Below are 26,292 nucleotides of genomic sequence, written 5' to 3' on the forward strand. Positions count from 1 at the left end.
TTTAAAGAAAAACAAAGCACTAACTTTGTATTTAGAAGGCAACTTTTATAACTAAAATTTCAGTGAGCACCATAAAGTATGTCAGTAATATTTAGCAAAATGATAATCTACCACAGAAAAATTATGATACCATTAAAAAGAATGATAAACATCTATACTTACTGAAATAGTAGCATGATAGAAGCAGGTTATGGTACAACATGCACATCATGATTACACTAAATAAAGCCTGGAAGGATATGTTGTATAATTTGAAAATAGTAATTTTTTTTGGTAGGCTTACAAATAACCTATTTTTTTCACTGTGTGTGTGGGGAGAGTTTGTTTGGTTTTTGCTTTTATTTTTATTTTTTTTTTAAAGATTTTATTTTATTTATTTATTTGACAGAGAGAGACACAGCGAGAGAGGGAACACAAGCGGGGGGAGTGGGAGAGGAAGAAGCAGGCTCCCCGCAGAGCAGGGAGCCCGATGCGGGACTCGATCCCAGGACCCTGGGATCATGACCTGAGCTGAAGGCAGTCGCTTAACCAACTGAGCCACCCAGGCGCCCTGGTTTTTGCTTTTTTTTAATAACATGAAAACTTTAGCGTTACAAAAGGAAAAGGAATAGAGCTGCCTTCAAAAACAAAGTTATAATTCTGCCAGGAATTAGAAGATAGCCTATGTAATGTAACTTACAGTATAGTATTGGTAGAAACAGATCTATGGGTTAGAGCAATAGAAAAGATGGCGCTAAACTAAGCTAACAAACTCAAACTCAAACATATAACCAAGAAGTAGCATAAAACAATGGGGAGGAAAGAATTATTTAAGAAGTAGTTTGGGACAGAATCTTTTTTGAAGGGAAGGGAGGTTTAACTTAAACCTTGAATTTACATTTTGAAATACATTCAACAAATTATGTATAAAAGAAAAGTACAAAAATGTTAGAAAAACAATGTTAACAGTGTTATGGGTTAAACTATGTTGAAGCCCTAACCTCTGGCACCTGCAATTGTGATCCTACATGGAAATAAGGTCTTTGCAGATGTAATCAAGATAAGGTCATCAGGGTGAGCCTTAATCCAGTATGACTGATGTCCTGTATAAGAGTCTCCTCTTATACAAGACAGAGACACATATACACAGGGAGAATGCAATGTAAAGAGGGAGGCAGAGCATGGAGTGATGCATTTACAAGACAAGGAATGTCAAAGATTGCTGTTACCAGAAACCAGGAGAAAGACATGGAACAGATTCTTCCTCAGAGTCCTCAGAAGGAATCAACGTTACCAACAACTTTAATTTTGGATTTCAAAGCTCCAAAACTGTGAGAGAATACATTTCTGTTGTTTTAAGTCACTCAATTTTGGTACTTTGGTACTTTGTTACAGTAGCCTAAAAAACTACTACACTGCTTTATTTTTTTTCCCATTACCTGTTTTTAAGATATTATTATAAAGATTATCAACAGGGCTTATCTTTCACCCAGTATGAATTCCTTCATGACGAATAAGGTCAGAGCGACTACCAAAGGCCTTTCCACATTCCTTACAGTCATAGGGTTTCTCACCAGTGTGAATTCTTTGATGTCTAGTTAGGTTTGAGCCTTTATTAAAAGCCCTCCCACATTCATTACATTCATAAGGTTTTTCATCTGTATGGATTCTCTGATGTTGAATAAGTTCTGAGCTCTGAATAAAGGACTTTCCACATTCCTTACATTCATAGAGTTTCTTGCCTGCATGAATTCTGTGATGGTTAGTAAGTGTTGAGGCACTACTAAAGGCCTTCCCACATTCCTTACATTCATAAGGTTTCTCACCAGTATGCATTCTTTGATGTTGAATAAGCCTTGAGTGTTGAGTAAAGGCTTTCCCACATTCCTTACATTCATAAGGTTTCTCACCAGTATGAATTCTCAGATGTGGAAAAAGTTGAGAACTCTTAGTAAAGGCTTTTCCACATACTTTACATTCATAGGGTTTCTCACCAGTGTGAATTCTCTGATGATCATTGAGGTTTGAGCAATAATTAAAGGCTTTTCCACATTCCTTACATTCATAGGGTTTCTCACCAGTGTGAATCCTCTGATGTTGAGAAAAATATGAACTACAACTAAAAGCCTTGCCACATTCCTTACATTCATAGGGTTTTTCACCAGTGTGAATCCTCTGATGTCGAGTAACAAGTGAGCCACGGCTAAAGGACTTCCCACACTCCTTACATTCATAGCTTTTTTCAGCAGAATGAGTTCTCTGATGTTGAATAAATTGTGAGTTCTGATTAAAGGCCTTTCCACATATCTTACATTCACAGGGTTTCTCTTCATTAACAGTTTTTTGATGTGGGGTAAGAAATGTGGGCTGAATAAAAGTGGGCATGTCTTCATGGGTAAATATTACTTGACTAAAATGTCTCTTCTTTAGGGATAATATCTTGGTCTCACACATAGATTCCAGATCTGAAAGAAAATAAAAATGCATGTGTTCATTTTTCCTATCTTGGGAGAGATTAAAACTTCTAAAAAAGAAAAAAAGATTAAGGTGAAAATAATATCTGGGAAAGTAAATGCTTAAACAGTTCTCAAATATGGCTAAGCAATTTTCAAAACTGATAACAAAAGCATGGACATTGAGGAGAGCCAAGAGAGGAAATTCAAGAGGGTGATTAGGGAAATAAATGACCTCTCTATCCTGAAATTCTGATATGAACCAGAATCACCTGAAACTTCCATAAATACACCCTATTCAGGGGTACCCTCCATATTTTATAGTGATTCTAACCATATATACATGTTTATAAGCATATACCCTCACACACAGCATCATATTGTATGTCTTATAATTTGTGGGTAATTGACCTACGTAAAAAGACTACTGAGGAATAAATGTATTGAAATGTATAAATGGGGGCGTGCAGTGTAAGACTGTGCAAAGGGTGTACTGTTGGCAAATCCACATTGGGGGATACCCTAGTCTAAGGTGCTGAATGAAACTGGCAAGAATGGTTTCAGGTAATTCTATGGATAGAGCCTGATATACTGGGGGTTCACTGAAAATAGTTTGCCTTGGAATTCTCTGATGCTGACTTTGGGAGAGAGAGCAATGGAATCTCTCTCATGGCAATGACTAAGAAAGGAGGCAGCTTGAATAAGAGAAAGAAGAGAGTAAGAATGAAATATACTCTGAGAAGAGAGGTGCTCCATGTCCACATTTTTTTATCATTCTGCATGTTTTGTCATTTCATGCATGCCATGAAAGCACTGCAAGTATTGATTCTGAGTTTACAAATTTTAGCAAGTAGGTGAATTCATACATATGGAATCTGTAAAGAGTGTGAACTGTACTTTTAATTAAAAAGGGGAACAATTTCTGTTAAAAATGACAGAAAAACCTGTGAGTTTTCCATTGCTTGTTCATTAATCCATAGGAAAATTACAGTAGAAGCCTAACAAGAGGAAAGAAAAACCTCACTGGGACAATGAATAGTGGAGAAGAGACAGTAGCAGTAAAATCTGAAAGCTAAAAAGCCAATAAATGAGTGTGCAGACCAGAGAAGCCAAACTGAGCCTGTAGTGGATGAATTCAACAGCACTGATAGTGCAGATCCCTGAAAATGCAGAAGAATTGAAGGCATCAGGCATTTCTAATAGTGGGATACAGAGAATACTGAAAGCTAAAGAATGAATTCAAGTTTGTATTAGTAGTGAGACCCCTAGGATCCTTTCCCCTATCCCATACGGGATTATACTTCCCTATTCTCACAGAAAACTAGAAATACAGAAAAATGGAACCAGAGGGAATCTGGATTCAGGAACATCAGGCATAGCTGTGGTTATGGGTACTGAACTGAGAACAAAAGATTAACAAAAAATATATATACTTGTGATAAAATAAAGAATATATTTGGTCTTTGTTCCTGGTTCCTGGCACAGAGTTTCACAAACCACTGGAATTTCCTGACTGGAGAGTCTTTTGTTATTCACAAGCTCCTTTTGATCATACCTGAGTTTTCCTAATGAGATGATTCACAGTGGGCACTTAGCTTCAAGGGAGGGTCTGGTCACTCATTGACTACATAATCAAACCCCAATTAAAAAAACTCAGGGCAAGGACTGGGGTAAGCTTCCTGGTTGGTAACTATATGATGTACTTGGAGGGTGACACACCTTGATTTCATGGGTGTAGAATTTCCTGTGCTTGGTACCTCCTAGACCTTGCCCTGTGTATGTCTTCAGCTAACATTTCATTGTATCCTTTATATAAAATGGCAATCATAAGTACAGTGCTTTTCATGAGTTTTATGAGTTGTTCTTTTTGTTTTTTAGTTTTGTGAGTTATTCTATGAATTATCAAACCTGAGGGGGTGTGTGAAACTCTAAATTTAGTCAGCCAGACAGATATACGTGTAGCCTGGGGATCCTGGTTGCAACCAGTATCTGAACTGGTGGGCACCTTGCCCTTTAACTTGTGGAATCTGATGTTAACTCCAGGTAGTGTCAGAATTAAGTTAAAGTGTAAGACATCCATTTGTTGTCAGAAAATTTGTGCAGGCCACAATACTGAAATAACCCTGTTGATTTCATCCCAATTTAGCCCCCAGAACACTGATAATAACTTAACTCCCTCAATTAGGAATGAAAGTAAAGGTCTCTTCTCACAGGAAGATTATGTGTAAGAGAAAAGACCAAGTTACCAAAAGTGGGCTGTCCTCAGTATATTAACCCAACCAGATCATCATAAAGTAAACAAGACTCAATCCCTACTACACAGAAGTTCCAATCATCTTTTTAGTATCTCACACTTAAAAATGATCAGTAAGCCATTGTTTATCAGACATTTGAGAAATGTTTTTTAACATGAAGAGCCCAAAAGAGAAAAAAGTACCTGTGAAAGAAACAATCAATGCAAGGAACAGAAGAAAATGTCAAAACATGTAAGGAATAACCTCAGAGAGCTAACAATTAAACAGGCAGAAGATGCTAAATAAAGGAACACTAAGAAAACACACACAAACAAAGTTCTTAGAAACTGAAAATACAATAATGAAAAAAAATATTTTTAAAAACCCCAAAAGTTCCTGTCTAAACTTGGAATGTGCACAAAATTCTGGCTTCGTTTCTCAATTGGCCCTGGAGAAATTATAGAGAATTTGGTTTTATATGGAACTGATGCAAACTGTGAAATATTCTAGGGAGATTGAAGACTGGTACAAACTTGTGTGTATTTGAGGGTGGAGGCTACTTGCCTGGAGAGATGGTAACAGAAGGCAAGGAGAGGCTGTCCTGGTAGTAAAGTCTTTAAACTCTGATTTAGCCTTTCCCTGAAATGCCTTGGGACCCCTGTGGCCTGTGCGTTTACCACAGAAATTGGTGGCAACTGCTCAAGCAGCTGAGTAAGTAGGATAACCTAATGGTAAAGAAAAAGTCCTGCTGGACAGAAGAATATGGCTGACCACCTGCTCTCAGGCATCTGCTCTACCTTCTCAGCTATTAAAACCCCTAGAGTTGGTGGATTACAAAAAGGAAAGGCATACTCCTGTAGATGCTGCTGCTTTGTAAATGTTGAAAGATCAAACCCTGATGAGAAGAATTACCTGGTAGAGCAATAGCAAATAAAAGTTATCAGAGGTGAATCCTTAGGTCTCAGGGCTCGTCATTTTGAGCTCATCTCCTCCCATTTCTTAAATCTACCTGGAGGAACACAGACCTGGATCTATCTCTTGGCCCTTCCCCAGACACACTGCCAGACAGTGATTGATATCCTCTTGGGAACATGAACTCACAGGCCAAAATGGCCACACATCCGAGGGTATAACTGTTGTTGAAATAAGACCACAACTACCATGATCATCTTGACAGATACAGAAAAACTGTAGAATGTGGCCAGCACCTATTTATGATAACTCGAGCAAAGGAGCACTGCAAATAGCTGAAACTTGGTAAAAGTTATCAGAACTACAGCAAAAACTGTAGTTAAGTGAAGAATTTTAGATATGCTCCCTATAAGATGGGGAAAAAGAAATGGATGCCCATTACCAATGTTACCAATTAAGACAGTCCTGGCTACCATTATAAGCAAGGAAATAACAAGTATGAGGATTGTAAGGGAAGAGATAAATCTAACAGTATGCAGATAATATAATGATCAAACTAGAAAAACAAAGAGAATAAAAAATTAACTTCAGTAAATTTGTTGGACTTCGAAGTTAAAGATCAACTTACAAAAATTAGTAATATTTTGAGTAACATTAGCAAGATGGTGGAATAGTAAGTGCTAGATTCTCCTGACTCCCACAAACACATCAACTCAACAGCAATACATGGATCAATTCCCTGTGTGAGAAATCTAGAAACTCGTTAAGAGAATCCTACATTCTAGGCAAGGGTGGAGCCAGCTATATCAAAACTAGTAGGAAAACTGGAGACACCTTCTCACCATGATCCCCATTCCTGGCATAGTGCCATACGACTGGGAGGAAATATCAGCTTCTCCCTGAATACAAAAGAAGTTGGAGTGTATATCTAATGTCTCAACTTTTCTGAGGGCTGCCTAACTGACGTCTTGGAGGCTTGATTAGACCTGGCGTACCTTAGGCCCCTGGGGACTACAGAGAACAAAAGCACTGGTTTGAACTAGCATGCAGGCACTCACCACAGCTCCTTTCTCTGCTCAGTGCAGAGTGAGTGGGAGGAAAACTTCAGCTCCCAGCTTCTCCCTGGAGAAGGAAAGAGGTGGACTGTGTGTCAAACATTCCAACTTTTCTGGGGTTTGCCTAAGGGACTGGCACCTGTCTCAACAGTCTCAGAGTGCTGTTGGAACCCAGCAGATTCAAGATACCTGAGGGCCACCAAGAACAAAGAAGGTAGTTTGAACTAGCACACAAACTCACCATAGCTCCTCCTCCTGGCCTAGTGCAGAATGAATGGGTGGAAAACTCCACCTCCAACTCGCACCATCTCCTTGAGGATGAAAAGAGTTGGACCATGCATCCAATTTTCTAACTTCTTTGGAAGCTACCCAAGGGACTGGCTTCTATCTCACTATTTCAGGACCTGGCATACACTGGACCCCCAAGGACTACAGAAAACAAAGGCATATTTTAACTAGCATGAAGGCACCATAGCTCTTACAGCAAGTGGGAGAAAAACCCCAGCTCCCAGTTTCTTCCTATGGGGGGAAAGAGTGCATCAAATGTGTCAACTTTTCTGGGGATTACTTGAGAGACTGGCTTCTATCTTGGAGCCCTGGAGGGCCCTGGCATATTCTAGATACCTGGGAGCCACAGAGAAAAAAGAAGGTGAAGGTGATTCAAACTAGCATGCAAACACTTGACATAGCCCTTTTCCCCATTCTAGAGCAGAGCTGGCAGGCAAAACACGCCAGCTCCCACATTCTCTCTGGAAAGGAAAAGAAACTGGACCACACATCCAATGTTCTAATTTCTTCAGGAGCTACATGAGGCATTGGTGCTTGTTTCAGAGCATTGATGGGACTTGGCATACTCTAAACACCTGGAAGTCATTAATAAAGACAGTGGTTTAGACTAGCATGAACGTTTGAGAGGCTCACAGAAGCTCTGACTGGTGAAGGTCTTCTCTTCTACGAGGCTAATCCATAATGAACGGGACAAGTGGCATTTTTTTTTAACATGTAGATACCAACACAAAGAATCAAGAGAAGAAAATGAAGAAGTGGAGAAACATAATCCAAACAAAGAAACAAAATAAAGCTCCAGAAAATTACCCTAATGAAATGTAGGTAGAGGAATTACCTGACAGAATTTTAAATAACCATCATAAACATGCTCAATGAGCTCAGGAGAACAATGCATGAGGAAAGTGAGAATTCCAACCATGAGACAGAAAATTTAGGAAAAAAAAAAAAAAGAAATCTTGGAGCTGATGAATGCAATAACCGAACTGAAAATTTCAATAAATGGATTCAACATTCAACAGACTAGAGCAAGGAGAAGAAAGAATCAGTGAACTCAAAGACAGGTCTTTTGAAATAACCCAATCAAAGGAACAAAAAGAAAAGAGAATAAAAAAGAGTGAAGAAAGCTTAAGGTTCTTATGAGATACCACGGAATGGTCCAATATACACGTTATGGGAGTTAGAGGTAGAAGACAGAAAGAACAAGAAAACTTACTCAAATTAGTAATGGATGAAAACTCCCCAAATCTGGGTAAGGAAACGGATGTCCAGACTCAGGAAGCCAAAGTATTCCAAAAAAGATGTACACAAAGAAATCCACACTGAGACATCATTAGAATGTCTTTGTCAATAGTCAAAGGCAAAGAGGGTTGATTGTCTGGCTCAGCTGGAAGAGTGTGCAACTCTTGATCTTGGGGTTGTGAGTTTAAGACCCATGTTGGGGGTAGAGATTACTAAAAAAATAAATAAAAACTTCAAAGGAAAAGAGAATTTTGAAAGCATCAAGAGATGACAAATTGTCACGTACTAGGGAACACCCACAGGACTATGAACAGATTATTCAGCAAAATTCTGAAGGCTGGAAGGGAGCATGATGATATATTCCAAGTGGTGAAAGAAAAAAACTTGCCACTCAAGAACATTATACCCAGAAAAGCTGTTCTTCATGAACAAAGGAGAGAGACTTTTCCCAGACAAACAAAACCTGAGGGAGTTCATCACCACTAGACCTGCCTAAAGAAAGTTTTTCAACCTAAAACGAAAGGATGATAAACAGCAACATAAGGGAATAAAAAAAGTATAAAATCCTGTTTGCAAAGGCAAATATATAGACAAACATAGAATACTGTAATACTGTAACACTGGAGGGTAAATTACTTTTAATTCTAGTATAAAAGTGAAAAGGCAAAAGGATTATAAATAACTACACATAAAAATACGTTAATGGATACACTATGAATAGATTAAATTACAGCATCAGTAACAATATATGGGGGAATAAGAAGTGTTTTTGTATGTGATTGAAATTAAGTTCTCAGCTTAAAACATATTGTTACAAGATATTTTATGAAAGCCCCAGGATATCCACAAAGAAAATACTTATAGAGATTATAAAAAAGAAAAATAGAAAGGATTCAAAGCATATCAATACAAAAAAAAAATCAAAGAAACAAAAAGGAAGAAAAGAAAAAAGGACAAAAGAACTACAAGAACAGAAAAAAACAGGGGTGCCTGGGTGGCTCAGTCGTTAAGCGTCTGCCTTCGGCTCGGGTCATGATCCCAGGGTCCTGGGATGGAGCCCCGCATCGGGCTCCCTGCTCAGCGGGAAGCCTGCTTCTCCCTCTCCCACTCCCCCTGCTTGTGTTCCCTCTCTCGCTGTGTCTCTCTCTGTCAAATAAATAAATAAAATCTTAAAAAAAAAAAGAACATAAAAACGACAAATAGCAACAGTAAATCCTTTCCTATCAGTAGTAACTTTAAACGTAGTGGATTAAACTTCCCAAAGTGGCTGAATGGATAAAACAAGATCCAACAATATGCCGTCCTCAAGAGACCCACTTTAGATTTAAGGACACACATAGCGGCTAAAAGTGAAGAGATGGAAAAAGATATTCCATGTAAATGGTAACCTAAAGACAGCTAGGGTGGCTATACTTATATCTGACAAAACAGGCTTTAAGTAAAAAACAGTCACAAGAGACGCAGAAGGACATTATATAATGATAAAAAGGTCAACTCACCAGGAAGATACAGCAATTATAAATATATACACACCCAACATCAGAGCACTTACATATATAAAGCAAACACGGACAAAACTAAAGTGAGACACAGACAAAAATAATTGGACACTTCAATGGCCTACTTGCAATAATAGATAAAACCACCAGACAGAAAATGAACAGTGACTTGAATACTACCATAGATCAAATGGACCTAACAGACCTATATAGAACATTTCACTCAGTAGTAGCAGGATACATTCTTATCAAACACACATGGAATATTCTCCAGAACAGATCATATATTAGGTCACAAAACAAGTCTTTCAAGAAATTTATTAAGAAGAATGAAATCATACCAAGTATCTTTTCTGACCACAGTGAATGAAGCTAGAAATCAACAGCAGAATGAAAACTGGAAAATTCACAAATATGTTGAAATTAAACAATACACTTTTGAATAAGCAATTGGTCAAAAAGAGAGAAATTGGAAATAGAATTAGAAAATATCTTGAGACAAACAAAACGTACTTATGAGATGAAGAAAAAGCAGTACAAAGAGGGAAGTTCCTACATTAAAAAAGAAGAAAAATCACAAATATATGACCTTACACCTCAAGAAACAAACTAAACCCAAAGTTGGCATAAGGAAGGAAATAATAAAGATTAGAGCAGATATAAACAAAATAGAATAGAAAAGTAACAGGAAAAAAATCAATGAAACTCACAGTTGGTTTACTGAAAAAAATTGATAAACTTTTAGTTAGAGTAAGAAAAAAAGAGGAAACTCAAAATAAAAAATGAAGAGACACTATAACTGATGTTACAGAAATGAAGAGGATCATCAAGAGGCTAATATGAACAATTATACACCATGAAAGTGGATAACCTGGAAGAAATAGATAAAGTCCTAGAAATATGTAACCTACCAAGGCTGAATCATGAAGAAACAGGAAGTCTGAATAGACTATAACCTAGTAAGGACATTAACTCACAATAAAAAATCTCTCAACATGGGACGCCTGGGTGGCTCAGTCAGTTAATCGTCTGCCTTCGGCTCCGGTCATGATCCTGGGGTCCTGGGATTGAGCCCCATGTCAGGCTCCCTGCTCAGCTGGGAGTCTGCTTCTCCCTCTGCCTCCCCCCATGCTCTCTCTCTCAAATAAATAAATAAAATCTTAAAAAAAAAAACACACACAAAAACTCTCAATAAAGAAAAGCCCAGGACCAGATGGCTTCATTGGTGAAGTCTACCGAACATTCAAATAATAATACTGCCAATCTGGGGGTGGAAGAGGGTTGCTAATCCTAAAACTCTTCCAAAAAACTGAAAAGAAGGGAACACATTCAAACTCATTACCCTCATGCCAAAGCCAAAGACACCATAAAAAAGAAAACAACAGGTCAATTCCGTAATGAATATTGATGCAAAACTCTCCACAAAATACTAGTAAACCAAATTCAACAGCACATGAAAAGGATCATATACCATGACCAAATGGAATTTATCCCTGGGATGCAAAGATAATCCAATATACAAAAATCAATTAATGTGATACACCACATTAAGAGAATGAAAGATTGGAGCACCTGGGTGGCTCAGTAGGTTAAGTGTCTAACTTTGGTTCAGGTCATGATCTCAGGGTCCTGGGATCGAGCCCCATGTTCGGCCCCGCGCTCAGTGGGGAGTCTGCTTTCTCTCTCCCTCTCCCTCCACTTGTGCTCTCTCTTTCTCTCTCAAATAAATAAAAAATCTTGTGAGAAAGGAGTCCATCAAAATCCTAAAGGAGAACACAGGCAGCAACCTCTTTGACCTCAGCCGAAGCAACTTCTTCCTAGAAACATCACCAAAGGCAAGGGAAGCAAGGGCAAAAATGAACTATTGGGACTTCATCAAGATAAAAAGCTTTTGCAAAGCAAAGGAAACAGTCAACAAAACCAAAAGGCAACCGACAGAATGGGAGAAGATATTTGCAAATGACGTATCAGATAAAGCACTGGTATCCAAAATCTATAAAGAACTCATCAAACTCAACACCCAAAGAACAAAGAATCCAATCAAGAAATGGGCAGAAGACATGAGCAGACATTTTTCCAAAGAAGACATCCAAATGGCCAACAGACATGTGAAAAAGTGCTCAACATCGCTCGGCATCAGGGAAATCCAAATCAAAACCTCAGTGAGATACCACCTCACACCAGTCAGAATGGCTAAAATTAACAAGTCAGGAAATGACAGATGTTGGCGGGGATGCGGAGAAAGGGGAACCCTCCTACACTGTTGGTGGGAATGCAAGCTGGTGCAGCCCCTCTGGAAAACAATATGGAGCTTCCTCAAAAAGTTGAAAATAGAGCTACCATATGATCCAGTAATTGCACTACTGGGTATTTACCCCAAAGATACAAAAGTAGGTATCCGAAAGGGTACGTGCACCCTGATGTTTATAGCAGCAATGTCCACAATAGCCAAACTGTGGAAAGAGCCAAGATGTCCATCGACAGATGAATGGATAAAGAAGATGTGGTATATATATACAATGGAATATTATGCAGCCATCAAAAGGAATGAGATCTTGCCATTTGCAACGACGTGGATGGAACTGGAGGGTATAATGTTGAGCGAAATAAGTCAAACAGAGAAAGACATGTATCATATGACCTCACTGACATGAGGAATTCTTAATCGCAGGAAACAAACTGAGGGTTGCTGGAGTGGGGAGTGGGGTGGGAGGGATGGGGTGACTGGGTGATAAGACACTGGGGAGGGTATGTGCTCTGGTAAGCGCTGTGAATTGTGCAAAACTATTGAATCTCAGATCTGTACCTCTGAAACAAATAATGCAATATATGTTAAGAAAAAAAAAAAAAAAGAAGAAGAAGAAGAAGGTAGCAGGAGGGGAAGAATGAAGGGGGGGAAATCGGAGGGGTAGACGAACCATGAGAGACGATGGACTCTGAAAAACAAACTGAGGGTTCTAGAGCGGAGGGGGGTTGGAGGATGGGTTAGCCTGGTGATGGGTATTGAGGAGGGCACATTCTGCATGGAGCACTGGGTGTTATGCACAAACAATGAATCATGGAACACTACATCTAAAACTAATGATGTAATGTATGGGGATTAACATAATAAAAAAAATTTTTTAATAAATAAATAATCTTAAAAAAAGAATGAAAGATAAAAATTATATGATCATCTCAACAGATGCAGAAAAAGCATTTGATAAAATTCAACACCTTTTCATGATGAAAAGCTCTCAACAAACTAATAACATAGATATTACCTCAACATAATAAAGGCCACATATAAAAAGCCCACAGCTAATATCAAAGAAAAAAACTCAAAGCTTTCCCTCTAAGATCATGAAGGAAAAATGCCCACTCTTGCCACTTCTACATCTGGTATACAGAAAACTCTAAAGACTTCATGTAAAAACTGTTAGAACTTACAAACCATTAAATTAGGTTTTCAGTTTGCAGTTGCAGAATACAAAATCAATATACAAAAATTAGTTGTGTTTCTTTATACTAACAATAACCTGAAAAAGAAATTAGAAAAACAATCCCATTTATAATAGCATCAAAAGGAAAATTTTTGTATTTTTTGTATCCACAAAATACCTAGGAAAACACATAACCAACGAGGTAAGAGACTTGTACAATGAAAACTGCAAAACACTGATGGAAGAAATTAAAGATACACAAGATGATGGAAAGATATTCTGTGCTCATGGATTGGAAGAATATTGTAAAAATGTCCATATTCCCAAAACAATCTACTGATTCAATGCAATCCCTATCAAAATCCCAATGGCATTTTCTATAGAAATAGAAAAAACAATCCAATGAGCCAAAATAATCTTTAGAAAGTACAACAAAGCTGGAGGCTTCACATTTCCTGATCCCAAAATATATCATAAAGCTGCGGTAATTAAAACAGAATGGTGGGCGCCTGGGTGGCTCAGTTGGTTAAGCAACTGCCTTCAGCTCAGGTCATGATCCCAGAGTCCTGGGATCGAGTCCCGCGTCGGGGGAGCCTGCTTCTCCCTCTCCCACTCCCCCTGCTTGTGTTCCCTCTCTCGCTGTGTGTCTCTCTGTCAAATAAATACATAAAATCTTTAAAAAAAAACAAAAAACAGAATGGTACTGGGCGCCTGGGTGGCTCAGTCGTTAAGCGTCTGCCTTCGGCTCAGGTCATGATCCTAGGGTCCTGGAATCGAGCCCCGCATCAGGCTCCCTGCTCAGCGGGAAGCCTGCTTCTCCCTCTCCCACTCCCTCTGCTTGTGTTCCCTCTCTCGCTGTGTCTCTCTTTGTCAAATAAATAAATAAAATCTTAAAAAAAAAAAAAACCAGAATGGTACTAGCATAAAGACATACACATAAGTTAATAGAACAGAAGAAAACAAATAAATTCACGTATACACAGTCAATTAATATGCAACAAAGGTGCCAAAACTATAACAGAGAAGGGAAAGTCTGTTTAACAAACGATGACGGGAAAACTGAACATCCACATGCAAAAGAAAGAAATTTGACCCTTATCTTATACCATACAGAAAAATTACCTCAAAATGCATTAAAGACTTAAACATGAGACCTGACTGTAAAGCTTCACATAGGGGAAAAGTTTCGTGACACTGGTCTTAGTGATGATTTCAGGATATGACACCAAAAGCAAAACAGACATACAGGACTACATCAAATTTAAAAGCTTATGCACAGTAAAGGAAACAAAAGAGTGAAAAGGCAACTTATGGAACAGGAGAAAATATTTGCCAACCATGTATCTGATAGTGGTTAATTTCTAAAATATGTAAGCAAAAGAACTAATAACCTGATTAAAAAATGAATAAGAGTGTGAGTAGACGTTTTTCCAAAGAAAATGTACAAATGGCCAAGCAGTATGAAAAATGCTCAAAATCTCTAATCATTACAGAAACCTAAATCAAAACCATGAAGAAACATTGCCTATTGCTTTTAGGATGGCTGTCATTAAAACAAACAAACAAACAAGACAAGTAACAAATGTTGGTGAGGATGCAAAGAAATTGGAACTCTTGGGGCACCTGGGTGGCTCAGATGGTTTATTGTCTGCCTTCAGCTCCGGTCATGATCCCAGGGTCCTGGGATGGAGCCCCATGTCAGGCTCCCAGCTCGGCAGGGAGTCTGCTTCTCCCTCTCCCCCTGCTTGTGCTCTCTGTCTCTCTCTCTCTCAAATAAATAAACAAAATCTTAAAAAAAAAAAAAAAAAGAGGGGCGCCTGGGTGGCTCAGTCGGTTAAGCGGCTGCCTTCGGCTCAGGTCATGATCCCAGGGTCCTGGGATCGAGCCCCACGTCAGGCTCCCTGCTTAGTGGAGTGTCTGCTTCTCCCTCTCCCTCTGCCTGCCTCTCTGCCTACTTGTGCTCTCTCTCTCTCTGTCAAATAAATAAATAAAATCTTTAATAAATAAATAAATAAAAAGAAAGAAAGAAAGATATTGGAACTCCTGTACACTACTGGTGGAAATGCAAAATGGTGCAGCCATGGAAAACAGTATGGAGAGGTTCCTAAAAAATTAACAACAGAAATTATATGATCCATGAATCCCACTTCTCGGTATTTATACAAAAGAATTGAAATCAGGATCTTGAGGAGATATTAGCACTCATTTGTTCCCTGCAGTACTACTCATAATAGTCAAGATATGAAAACAACCCAAATTCACAGATGGATGAGTCTGTGGATAAAGAAAATGTGGTATATACTTAGAATGGAATACTATTCAGCTTTAAAAAAGAAGGAAATCCTACCATATGTGATAACATGGATGAAACTAGAAGACACTAACCTACATGAAATAAGCCAGTTACAGGACAAAGACAGCATTATTTGACTTATATGAGATATCTAAAAAGAGCAAAACTCATAGAAGCAAGAGTAGTCACCAAAGGCTGGGGTTATAGGGAAACGAGCAGTTGCTAATCAACTAGTATAAAGCTTTAATTATGCAAGGCAAATAATTGCTAGAGATCTGCTATACAATACTGTGCCTAAAGTTAACAATATTGTAGTATACACTTAAAAATCTCTTGAGGGTAGATCTCATGTTAAATGATCTTATCACACTTAAATTTTTTTAAAGATGTTATTTATTTGAGAGAGCTTGTTTGGAGGTTCTAGCAGGGGAGCGCAGCTACTCGTATACCCTTGACCGAAGAACGGTCCTCCTCTATTGGGGAAGGTCGTCCTCTTCAACCGAGCGCGCAGCTTCGGGAGGGACGCACATGGAGCGGTGAGGGAGGAAGGGGACACCCGCCTAGCCAGCCAGATCAGCCGAATCAACCCTGGCGATCAATGGGGTGACAGATGTCGCAGCCAGATCGCCCTCACATCCATAAAGATGTTATTTATTTGAAAGAGAGAGGGACAATGAGTATGAGCAGGGGGGAGGGGCAGAAGGAGAAGCAGACTCCCCACCGAGCAGGGAGCTGGACATGAGGCTTGATCCCAGGATCCTGAGATCATGACCTGAGCCAAAGGCAGACGCTCAACCAACTGAGCCATCCAGGTGCCCCTCACAATTAAATTTAAAAAGAAAGAAAGAATAAAAAGCAGTTGTAAGAATTTACACGCTACCAGCAGCTTGAGGGTGCTGCTCCACATTCTCATTTATTCTTTCTAATGTCAGACTTAAATTTTTGCCCACATTACAGGTGACATAATGGTATCCCACTGCATTTTCAATTTGTATTTCCCTGATAACTAATAAAATTAAACTCTTTTTTTCCCATGTTAAAAAAAAAGCTAATAGTATTTCTCTGTACCAACAATACCAATTAGAAAACTGTAGATGCTCACAATAGCAACACAATCTACTTGAAAAATCTATAAAGTAACTACACAAAGAACAAAAAATTGCTATGGAGAGTAACAGTTATAACACACATCCTGGGTTTTGTTTTTGGGCTAAGTATAGTTTTGGTTCTGGTTTGTGCAAGGCTGGTAAGTTATAGTGATTAGGAATCTGATTTTGTGGTAATTTCTATAGGGATAATAGAAATCTGTTCCAGTTATCTGGGGATCCCTTCATTCTCTGTTAAGTGAGATGACAGAGAATCTGGATTGTTATCTTCCCTGTGGGTCTGTTTATAATATTTTGTGCCTCCTGGAAAGGAAAAAAAAATCTTGGGAGATCTGCATTGGTGAGTTCTTTAGTTCTTTGTTTATTCTATCTTATGGCTAAATTGTAAAACTAAAGTTGTACCTACAGTTGAGAAAAGCTTTTTTTGTTGTTTTATCTTGAAGCTTTTTTTTTGAGATGTAACTGACAAAAAAACTTTTACCTAATAATAGGGTGTGAAATATTTTCCTACTTCCAGAAAGTATTAATAAACTTAATTATGAAGGGTCATAACTTAAAGGAGCTCACACCAAAAGCACATGCAACCAAAGAAAAAATAGATAAACTGGATCTCGTCAAAATTAAAAACTTGTGCTTCAAAGGACAAAATCAAGAGAGTGAAAACACACCTACTAAATGGGAAAAAATACTCACAAATCATAAAGTTGATAAGACTTCTATCTAGAATATATAATTAACTCAGAAATTCAATAATAAAAAGACAACCCAATTAAAAATGGACAAAATCATTACCTATCATCTCCTCACCTGAACAAAGGCCTCTTGTCAGCTCTCTTTCAACCATCCAGGGTTCTTTTCCTTGTTCCAATAAGGAAATCACAGCTGGCTTAGAATTGGAAAGTCCTGATGACAAAAAAAGACATGGACATTGTTACGCTGTGGGTGTCCCAGAAATCAGATCCAGTCCCTTGGTGACCAAGAAAATGATGCCACTATAGGAAGGACCAGAGAAAAGATGAAGATGAAGCTTCAACCCACTGGAGCTGCTCATTTCATACACGTCCATTCTGTTCCAACTCAAACCATTCCTTGAGGAACAGGGAGCAGAAATTTAGCTGGTTACTTGAAACAAATAATTCATAATGGAGAAAGGAGACATTCCCAACGGTAGACTCTGAATTTGGGGGGATAGTTATCCTTACCCACTGAAACCAGGTTGCTGAAATTCTCCAACATCACTTCTTTGTATAAATTCATCTGACCCGAGTCCAGGCATTCCCATTCCTCCTGAGAGAAGTTTATAGATACATCCCTGAACATCATTGACCCCTGAAACAACAAACATGCTTTCACAGTGGAAGGAGATTAAAAAAAAAAAAAAGATGGTAATAGAGATGGTGGTAGAGCTTATTAAGCAAATTGAAGGGGCTGGAACTCTATTATATTAGTAGAAGACATATCTTTTGTGTACAGAGGGATACATCAAGGAACATGCAAGTAAACATTTCCTATGTCATAAAATAGCAAGCATACAGCTCAATGCTCCATGCCTGGCTATAGTGAAATGTGCATATATGTGAATCCTTCCCCGTTCCCATATTTTCCTTTTAAGACCCAGAAGAGAGAACAATGTGATGTACTTTAAAAAAACATATTATGGGGGGGGGGGGTGCCTGGGTGGCTCAGTTATTAAGCGTCTGCCTTCGGCTTGGGTCATGGTCCCAGGGTCCTGGGATCAGGCCCCACATCGGGCTCCTGGCTCGGCAGGGGGCCTGCTTCTCCCTCTCTCACTCCCCCTGCTTGTGTTCCCTCTCTTGCTATGTCTCTGTCAAATAAATGAATAAAATCTTTAAAAAAAAAAAAATCTTATGGGGGGCGCCTGGGTGGCTCAGTCTTTAAGCATCTGCCTTCGGCTCAGGTCATGATCCCAGGGTCCTGGGATCGAGCCCCACATCGGGCTCCTTGCTCGGCAGGCAGCCTGCTTCTCCGTCTCCTACTCACCCTGCTTGTGTTCCCTCTCTGTCAAATAAATAAATAAAATCTTATAAAAAAAAATCTTATTATACATTTTGGAGTAAAATTTCAGAGTATTAAGGAAAAATAGAACTTTCTAAAAGCTTCCAGGAAGAAAACATGGATCATATAAAAATTTTCAGGAATTAAAATCTCAGTGGACTTTTCAACAGCACCACTTGAAGTAAGAAAAAAAAAGTGATTCCCTTAATATTACAAAGGAAAATTAATTCTGGCCTAGCATATCTTAAAAAAAATAGCAATGTAGGAATATGAATTAGAAATATAGGAAAAAAGGGGCACCTGGGTGGCTCAGTCAGTTAGGTATCTACCTTCAGCTCAGGTCATGATCTCAGGGTCCTGGGATCGAGGCCCACATCGAATGCCCTGCTCAGTGGGGAGTCTGCTTCTCCCTCTTCCTCTCCCTCTGCCTCTAACCCCACTCGTGCTCTCTCTCAAATAAATAAAACCTTAAAAAAAAAAAAAGAAATATAGGAAAAAGGGCACCTGGCTGGCTCAGTCAGTGTGGAGTGAGCACTTCTTGATCTCAGGGTTGTGAATTTGAGCCCCACATTGTCTGTAGAGATTACTTAAAAATTAAATTAAAAAAAAAATAAAAAGAAATATAGGAAAAGTGCCAAGAGAAACTGAAAAAAATTTGAGGGTAGCCACCTAGGGGGGTGGGATTAGGTACTGGGACAAAGCCCCGCCATTTTTCATTAAGTCTTCTAAAATTTCTTGAATTTTTTAAATACAAAATTGGTTAAACATTAATTTAAAATATCACCATTGGGGTGCCTGAATGGTACAGTCAGTTAAGTCAGTTAACTCTTGGTTTTGGCTCAGGTCATGATCTTGGGGTTGTGAGACAGAGCCCCACGCTGGGCTCCTTGTGCAGAACGGAGTCTGCTTCAGATCCTCTCTCCCTCTCCCTCTGTCCCTCCTGCTCGTGCTCTCTCTCTCTCTCAAATACATAAATCTTTGAAAAATAAATAAGTAAAATATCACCATCTTAGACAAGAGTATAACTTAAATTTCTTGAAAATTACAGTTCTCTTATGACTGTTGTAAGAATTATTCCCTATTAACATAAATTCTTTAACTTTTATAATTTTACTGGTGGCAGAATTTTCCACAATATAAACATTACTGAAAAAAAACCTTTCAAAATCTTAAAAAAAAGGGTGGGGGGCGCCTGGGTGGCTCAGATGGTTAAGCGTCTGCCTTCGGCTCAGGTCATGGTCCCAGGGTTCTGGGATCGAGCCCCACATTGGGCTCCCTGCTCAGCGGGGAGCCTGCTTCTCCCTCTCCCTCTGCCTCTCCCCTGCTCATGCTCTCTCTCTCTCTCTCTATCTCTGTCTCACATGGAATAAATAAAATCTTAAAAAAAACAAACAAAAAAAAAAAAACACCTTTCACTTCAGCCATTTTGTTAGGCAAAATCCTTAAGATCCTTTCCAGATATGGTCTTCCCTCTCATACCTTTCCCTATGCAGCTCTACCATTTTGCTGTTCCTGAATTGCATTCGTTATAGTAAAACTGTGATCAGATATGTAGTACTTTCCTGAGGTCTATGAATCATTCTAATCAATTACTGTACCCGAGTGGGGATCATGGGAATGCCTCAATTTGTGGTCTGCTGGGCAGAAGTGCAGGGCCATGGGGCTACCCTAGGCTTGGAGCTGCTGTCTGAAATAGGGTAGTCTTGTAAGGCTAAGCCCCTAAACCTGTGGGGCTCTGTGTTAACTCTGGGTAATTAGTGTCAGAACTGAATTGTAGGGACACTCAGTTGGTGTCCAAAAATTGGTTGTTGAAAGATGACACACACTGTCCATCCCATAGAAAAAATTAGGTTATTTCTTCATCTTAGACTCTAAGGTCCAAAGTAGTGTAATGAAATTGTTTAGGAAAATTTTTGCTGTGTTTTCTGGAGTTTAGAGGGAACAGAAACTGGTATCCAGTCCCCTTTTTGGACCAGATGTGGACCCAATGGAGGGACAATGTGATTCCCAACAAAGCAGTAGAGCACAGAATCCCCAGTGTAAGAGAGGTATCATAAGTAGACATTTCAGGGGCACCTGGGTGGCTCAGTCAGTTAATCGCCTGACTCTTGACTTCAGCTCAGGTCATGGTCTCAGGGTCGTGGAATCGAACCCTGCATCAGGCTCTGTGCTCAGCATCAAGTCGGCTTGTCCCACTCCCTCTGTTCTTTCCTCTATCTCTAAAATAAATGAATAAAATCTTTAAAAAAATAAGTAGCCATCTCAAGGAGATGTGTTGCCCATATCACAGGGAAGTACAAGTAGAGGTTTCCAGCAGGGACTTCTCTGAGAATCCTACAAAAGGACTCCAAAAGAAAATGAGTCAGTGTTGAACATCCATAAAAGCAAGAGAAACCAAGACCAAAACAACAGCACCAGTCAAGGAAGACTTTTCTCCTTACGTCCTCTTTCCTACCTGCTGCAACCTTATAGGAGCCACAGCCTATTGGGTGGAAGAAAAGAAATTTAGGCTAAAGAAACGAAGAAGTTTAGTGTATCTCCCTTTTCACACTGTAAGTTTCTGGCTTACAGCAAGCCTGAACTCAAAGAAAATACTTTTTTTTTTTTTTAGATTTTATTCATTTATTTGATAGAGAGAGACAGCGAGAGAGGGAACACAAGCAGGGGGGGTGGGGGAGGGAGAAGCAGGCTTCCCGCTGAGCAGGGAGCCCGATGCGGGGCTCGATCCCAGGACCCTGGGACCATGACCTGAGCCAAAGGCAGACGCTTAACGACTGAGCCACCCAGGTGCCCCTCAAAGAAAAGACTTTAAATGAAGCTTACATATTATTATACACAACTGGAGATTAGTAAAATGAGACTGACCTTATCACTGAAAATAACCAAAGGATACCAAAGAGTGATCAAAACAATTATAGAGACTAGCCCACAGAGAGAGCTGAAGTAGAAATTATGAAAAAAAATTTTATTTTGCTTGCTTCCTATGGAGTCCTGCTTATTTCAAAGTGCTAGTTATAAGTTGATTTGGTTTTCCAGGTACACATTCATATCATCTGCAAAATGATTATCTTATATCCTCTTTTCTAATTTTTAAACCTAAGTGCTTTGTTAGTGTTTAAGTGCTTTGGTTAATACCAACGCAACAATGTTAAATAACACTGGTGATGATGGTGATTATTCTTGTCTTTTTACTGACTTTACTAGGAATGCTTCAAATATTTCCTCATTAAACATTAGGTTAAAAAACGGGCAGGGGGGCGGTGCCGGGCTGGCTCAGTCGGTAGAGCATGAAACTCCTTTTTTTTTTTTTTTTAAAGATTTTATTTATTTATTTGACAAAGAGAGACACAGCGAGAGAAGGAACACGAGCAGGGGAAGTGGGAGAGGGAGAAGCAGGCTTCCCGCAGAGCAGGGAGCCTGATGTGGGGCTCGATCCCAGGACCCTGCGATCATGACCCGAGCTGAAGGCAGACGCTCAACGACTGAGCCACCCAGGCGCCCCTACAGCATGAAACTCTTGATCTCGGGGTTTGCAGTTTCAAGCCCTATGTTAGATGTAGAGATTACTTAAAAACAAAATCTTAAAAAAAAAACCCAAACATCTGATTAGCTTCTGAGAACAAAATTCAATGCATTTCTTTTATCTTCTATTATATTACACTAAACCCCTAGCATTATTCCTGTTAATATCGGGCAACAATCTTCACTACAGAAATGGCAAGTGTAATTAGAGGCTGATGGGAGAGGAGAACCAGATACTCTGGGTTTTGGGACAGGAGAATGGATTGGAAATACTCAGCCATCTTCTAAAAAAACTCAGATAGAAAGGTCTTAAGCTGAATAGATTTGGGGTGACTGATTCTTAATGTGATTTCCTTTGCCTCTGTACCAAATACCCACATTTAAAAAATTGAGAGTAGACCCACCTAGTGTATCAACTCTAAAAACCAAAAAGATTAAGAGACAAAAAAGGGTAATGATAAGAAATTCTAATCTGTGTTTAATTAGAGCCTGAGAAGGGAGAGGAGAGAGAGAGAATAAGGCAGAGGAAATCTTTGAAGATGGCTGAGGACTTCCCTAAACTAATAAAAAACACCTCTCTACAAATTCAAAAAACTCTACAAATCCCAAGAAGATAAAATTTTTAAAAGACACACTTAGACATATTATACTAAAATTACAGAAAACCAAAAACTGGGAGAAAATCTTAAAAACAGCCATAGGAAAAAAAGCCAAAATACCTTTAAAGGAGAGCGAAGCTAGAATCAAGACTGTGATACTGTTATAGAACAACAGAACAAAGAGCTCATAAACATACCCACGTACATACAGACACTGGATTTATATATATTTGGATATATATGAAATGGGAACATAGTGGACTAATATATGGTACTGAGAAAGCTAGGGAGGAATTCATAAGTGGGAAAAACCTTGGGCCCCACTTTACATCATACACAAAAGCCAGTTAGTTAGAGGTGGATTAAATATATAAATGGGAAAGGCAAAACTTTTCTATTTTAAGATTTTATTTTTAAGTAATCTCTACACCCAATGTGGGGCTTGAACTCATAACCCTGAGATCAAAAGTCACATGCTCCACCAACTGGGCCAGCCAGAACCCCAAAAAGCAAAACTTACAGCTTTACGCATAAATATAGAAGAATATTTGTATAACCTTGGGACAGGAAAGGATTTTTTTTTAAAGATTTTATTTATTTATTTGAGAGAGAGAGTGCACATGAGCAGGGGGAGGAGCAGAGGGAGAGGGAGAAGCAGACTCCCCACTGAGCAGGGAACCCGACATGGGGCTTGATCTCAGGGTCCTGGGATCGAGTCCCGCATCGGGCTCCCTGCTCCTTGGTAGCCTGCTTCTCCCTCTGCCTCTCTCGCTCTCTCTCTGTCTCTCATGAATAAATAAATAAAATCTTTAAAAATAAATAAATAAAATTTATTAAAAACAAAAACAAAAACAAAAGAAATACAAAAAGGACCAACCATAAAGAAAAAAAATAATTGATAACTTTGTGTTAATGTTAGGATTTCTATTCATAAAACTACCTTAAAGGAAATGATATAACAATCTAAACAGTAGAAAAATATCAATGAAGGATCCATATCCAGATTATATAAAGAACTATGAATCAACAAGAGATAATCCAGGGGCAATAAGGTAGACGATTTGAACAGGCAGGTCACAAAAGAAGAAACCCTAATAACCAATAAATATATGAAATTGTGTTCAATCTCATTATTAATCATGAAGTCCAATTTCAAACCTGTGTGTGTGTGTGTGTGTGTGTGTGTGTTTGTATAAATAAATATTTAAAGATTTCAAAGTCTGACACAACTGACTTGAAAAAAAGGAGAGAACATAACTCATTCATACAAAGAAATATGTATCTTTTTTAAATTTTTATTTATTTGAGAGAGAGAGAGAGAATGAAAGAGAGAGCGAGCATGAGAGAGGGGAGGGGCAGAGGGAGAAGCTGACTCCCCGCTGAGCAGGAAGCCCGATGTGGGACTCGATCCTGGGACTCCAGGATCATGACCTGAGCTGAAGGCAGTCGCTTAACCAACTAAGCCAGCCAGGCACCCCAAGAAATATGTATCTTTGAAAAATGGTATCTACAAAGACCATTTGACAACACAGGAGAACAATACTTTTTAGTGAAAATGTAGGACATAATATGATAAATGAGGTATAATTTGATTTTGGAAAAATATTAAAAATTAATCAAGGGGCGCCTTGTGGCTCAGTCGGTTAAGTGTGTGCCTTCGGCTCAGGTCATAATCCTATGGTCCTGGGATCAAGCCCTGCATTGGGCTCCCTGCTCAGCAGGGGAGCCTGCTTCTCCCTCTCCCTCTGTCCCTGCTTTGTGTGCTCTCTCTCTCTCACTCTTTCTCTCAAATAATCTTTAAAAAAAAATTAATCAAAATATTAACATTAGTTATTTTTGAGTGATCACATTTTATTTTTTCTTGGTAATTCTGTTTCTGAAATCTCTAAAATAATCGTGATTTTTATTTTATTTTATTTATTTTATTTAGTGTTGTTGTGTTATGTGTTGTGTTATGTGTTGTGCATGTTATGTGTTGTGTATGTTATGATGTGTTATGATATGTTATGTTATATTATGTTACACAGACTCCATGCCCAGCACGGAGCCCAATGTGGGGCTTGAACTCAGGACCCTGAGATCAAGACCTGAGCCCAGATCAAGAGTCAGTCCCTTAGCTCACTGGGCCACTCAGGCGCCCCATGTTTTTATTTTAAAATCCTAATAATTGCATTTAAATCCTAATATTGCATTTAAAAGAAGAAAACTCAACAAACAGAAGTGGAGCCATTTTCCAAATAAGTGAACAATAGGTATATGGGTCCTGTTGGGCTTTAAAACCAGCCAGGCAGGACTACCCTTCCCTCTAATAGGGAAATTATAAGGACCTACAATTAAATGGCATATTTTTATTAAGCATTTAACTTTCAGAAGAAAGAAAGCAAAGAGAAAACCCCAACACACCTTGGACATTGCTTGTAGAAGTTCATTGTGCATTCTTTCCTTCTCTTCTGCACCTGGAGAAGGGCGGAAATGGGGAGAGGAAAAAGTAATTGCAAAACACCATGTTTTCCTTTCCCCCCCAAACTGGTCTGGTCAGAAGTCACCTCCAGTCCCAATCCCAGTCCCCACCACACCAGGGAATGGAGATCAGAGAATGGGGCATCCTGCCTAATCCGTGTGTCAGGAAAAAGCGGAAGCCACTGCTGTCAAGGGACTATAATCTGACCAAATTTCACAGAGGTTCCCTGGGGACAAAGTTCTGGAGTTACAATCTTACATATGACAGGAACCCCATACCCAGACACATAGTGCCCCATACCTTGAGCACGGTCATACTGAAACCAATGCGACAAGCACTCCACACGGGCACACATAGAACCACACAGGTACAATCACATACCCACCACCGAACACATACAGTTAGTTACTCTCGTATAGTCGCAGGTACCCCCCCAGTGTCGCGGGGTCACAACAGCCATAAGGACACACGCAGTCACAACCCCACAATGATAGGCAACCGATATCCGCACACAGGTCTCAATGTCACAGTCTCTCTCACACACAATCTCACAACCTCCCCTTTACAAGCCGCTCCGCCCGCACCGGCCGGATGACCCAGCTCGATACCTATCTCCGGGCTCCCCGATTTACACCTTTCGGGTCTCCCGGCATCGCAACGTGCACAACTGAGCCGGTTCCCCCGGGACCGCCGGACTCTCACCTCACGGATCTAACGGTCCCGCCAGGCGTGACGAAACGTTCGCGTTCCTGCGAGAAGAGCGACGGGCCACCGAGCCCTCTGGGAAATGTGGTCCAGAGAGGCACCCGCGTAATTCCTCTCAGAGTCCTGGCTGGACCCTCCCGAAACGACTGTAACTGCAATTCTCAGCGTCTAGCCAGGCCCCAGGGTTGCGCGGCACGGTAGGTTGGCACCTACCAGCCAGGCCTTCGGCGCGGGACTGACGCAGCCCCTTCCCCACACAGGAAACGCAGACAGCCTTCTGGCCGGAAGTTGAATCGGGCCGCGAAGCCTTCTGGGCGGTGTTGTTGTGCTCAGGGACGTCCGTTGGGAGGCGGGCGCGAAAGGATGGTTCGGTGTTACCGGCCCCTGGCCTGGGTCTTTCTGTAGGTCGCCTTCACCCATCCTCCCAGAAACCGCGCGCTGAATGCGCATTCGGGCGTTTCCGGCAGGTGACGCTACCGCGTCCCAGCAGCGGGGTATGGGGGAGGGGC

General features: G+C 39.8%; 2 protein-coding genes across 12 annotated transcripts in view; one reads left to right on the forward strand and one right to left on the reverse strand.

Annotated features, from left to right (window-relative positions):
* Window positions 1-1,265: 1,265 nt before the first annotated feature.
* Window positions 1,266-26,130, reverse strand: ZNF829 (zinc finger protein 829). Of its 4 annotated transcripts, none has more exons than XM_035023765.1 (5): window positions 25,781-26,122; window positions 25,021-25,073; window positions 17,288-17,383; window positions 6,637-6,700; window positions 1,266-2,444 (listed from the first exon to the last, which is right to left on the reverse strand). In XM_035023765.1, exon 5 carries the CDS (start codon window positions 2,431-2,433, stop codon window positions 1,465-1,467), a length of 969 nt encoding a protein of 322 aa, XP_034879656.1. In that variant the 5' UTR covers window positions 2,434-2,444; window positions 6,637-6,700; window positions 17,288-17,383; window positions 25,021-25,073; window positions 25,781-26,122; the 3' UTR covers window positions 1,266-1,464. The 4 variants fall into 4 exon arrangements, with proteins under 4 accessions (XP_034879656.1, XP_034879653.1, XP_034879655.1 ...); XM_035023762.1 differs by lacking the exon at window positions 6,637-6,700 and adding an exon at window positions 17,683-17,809; XM_035023763.1 differs by lacking the exons at window positions 6,637-6,700; window positions 25,781-26,122 and adding exons at window positions 17,683-17,809; window positions 25,687-25,774 and having other exon boundaries at window positions 1,465-2,444.
* ZNF568 (zinc finger protein 568) overlaps window positions 25,896-26,292 on the forward strand; it is an 88,960-nt gene continuing 88,563 nt past the window's right edge. For 2 of the 8 annotated variants that reach the window (XM_035023635.1, XM_035023643.1), the window contains exon 1: window positions 26,100-26,184. The gene's annotated coding sequence lies outside the window, so the exon portion shown is untranslated. Of the gene's footprint in view, window positions 25,981-26,099; window positions 26,278-26,292 lie in introns of those variants that run through there. The other 6 variants (XM_035023645.1, XM_035023634.1, XM_035023636.1 and 3 more) reach the window with 5 other exon arrangements.

The sequence above is a fragment of the Mirounga leonina genome, unplaced genomic scaffold, assembly GCF_011800145.1.
Source record: "Mirounga leonina isolate KUSES-001 unplaced genomic scaffold, KU_Mleo_1.0 Mir_177, whole genome shotgun sequence".
NCBI classification, from domain to species: Eukaryota; Metazoa; Chordata; class Mammalia; order Carnivora; family Phocidae; genus Mirounga; species Mirounga leonina.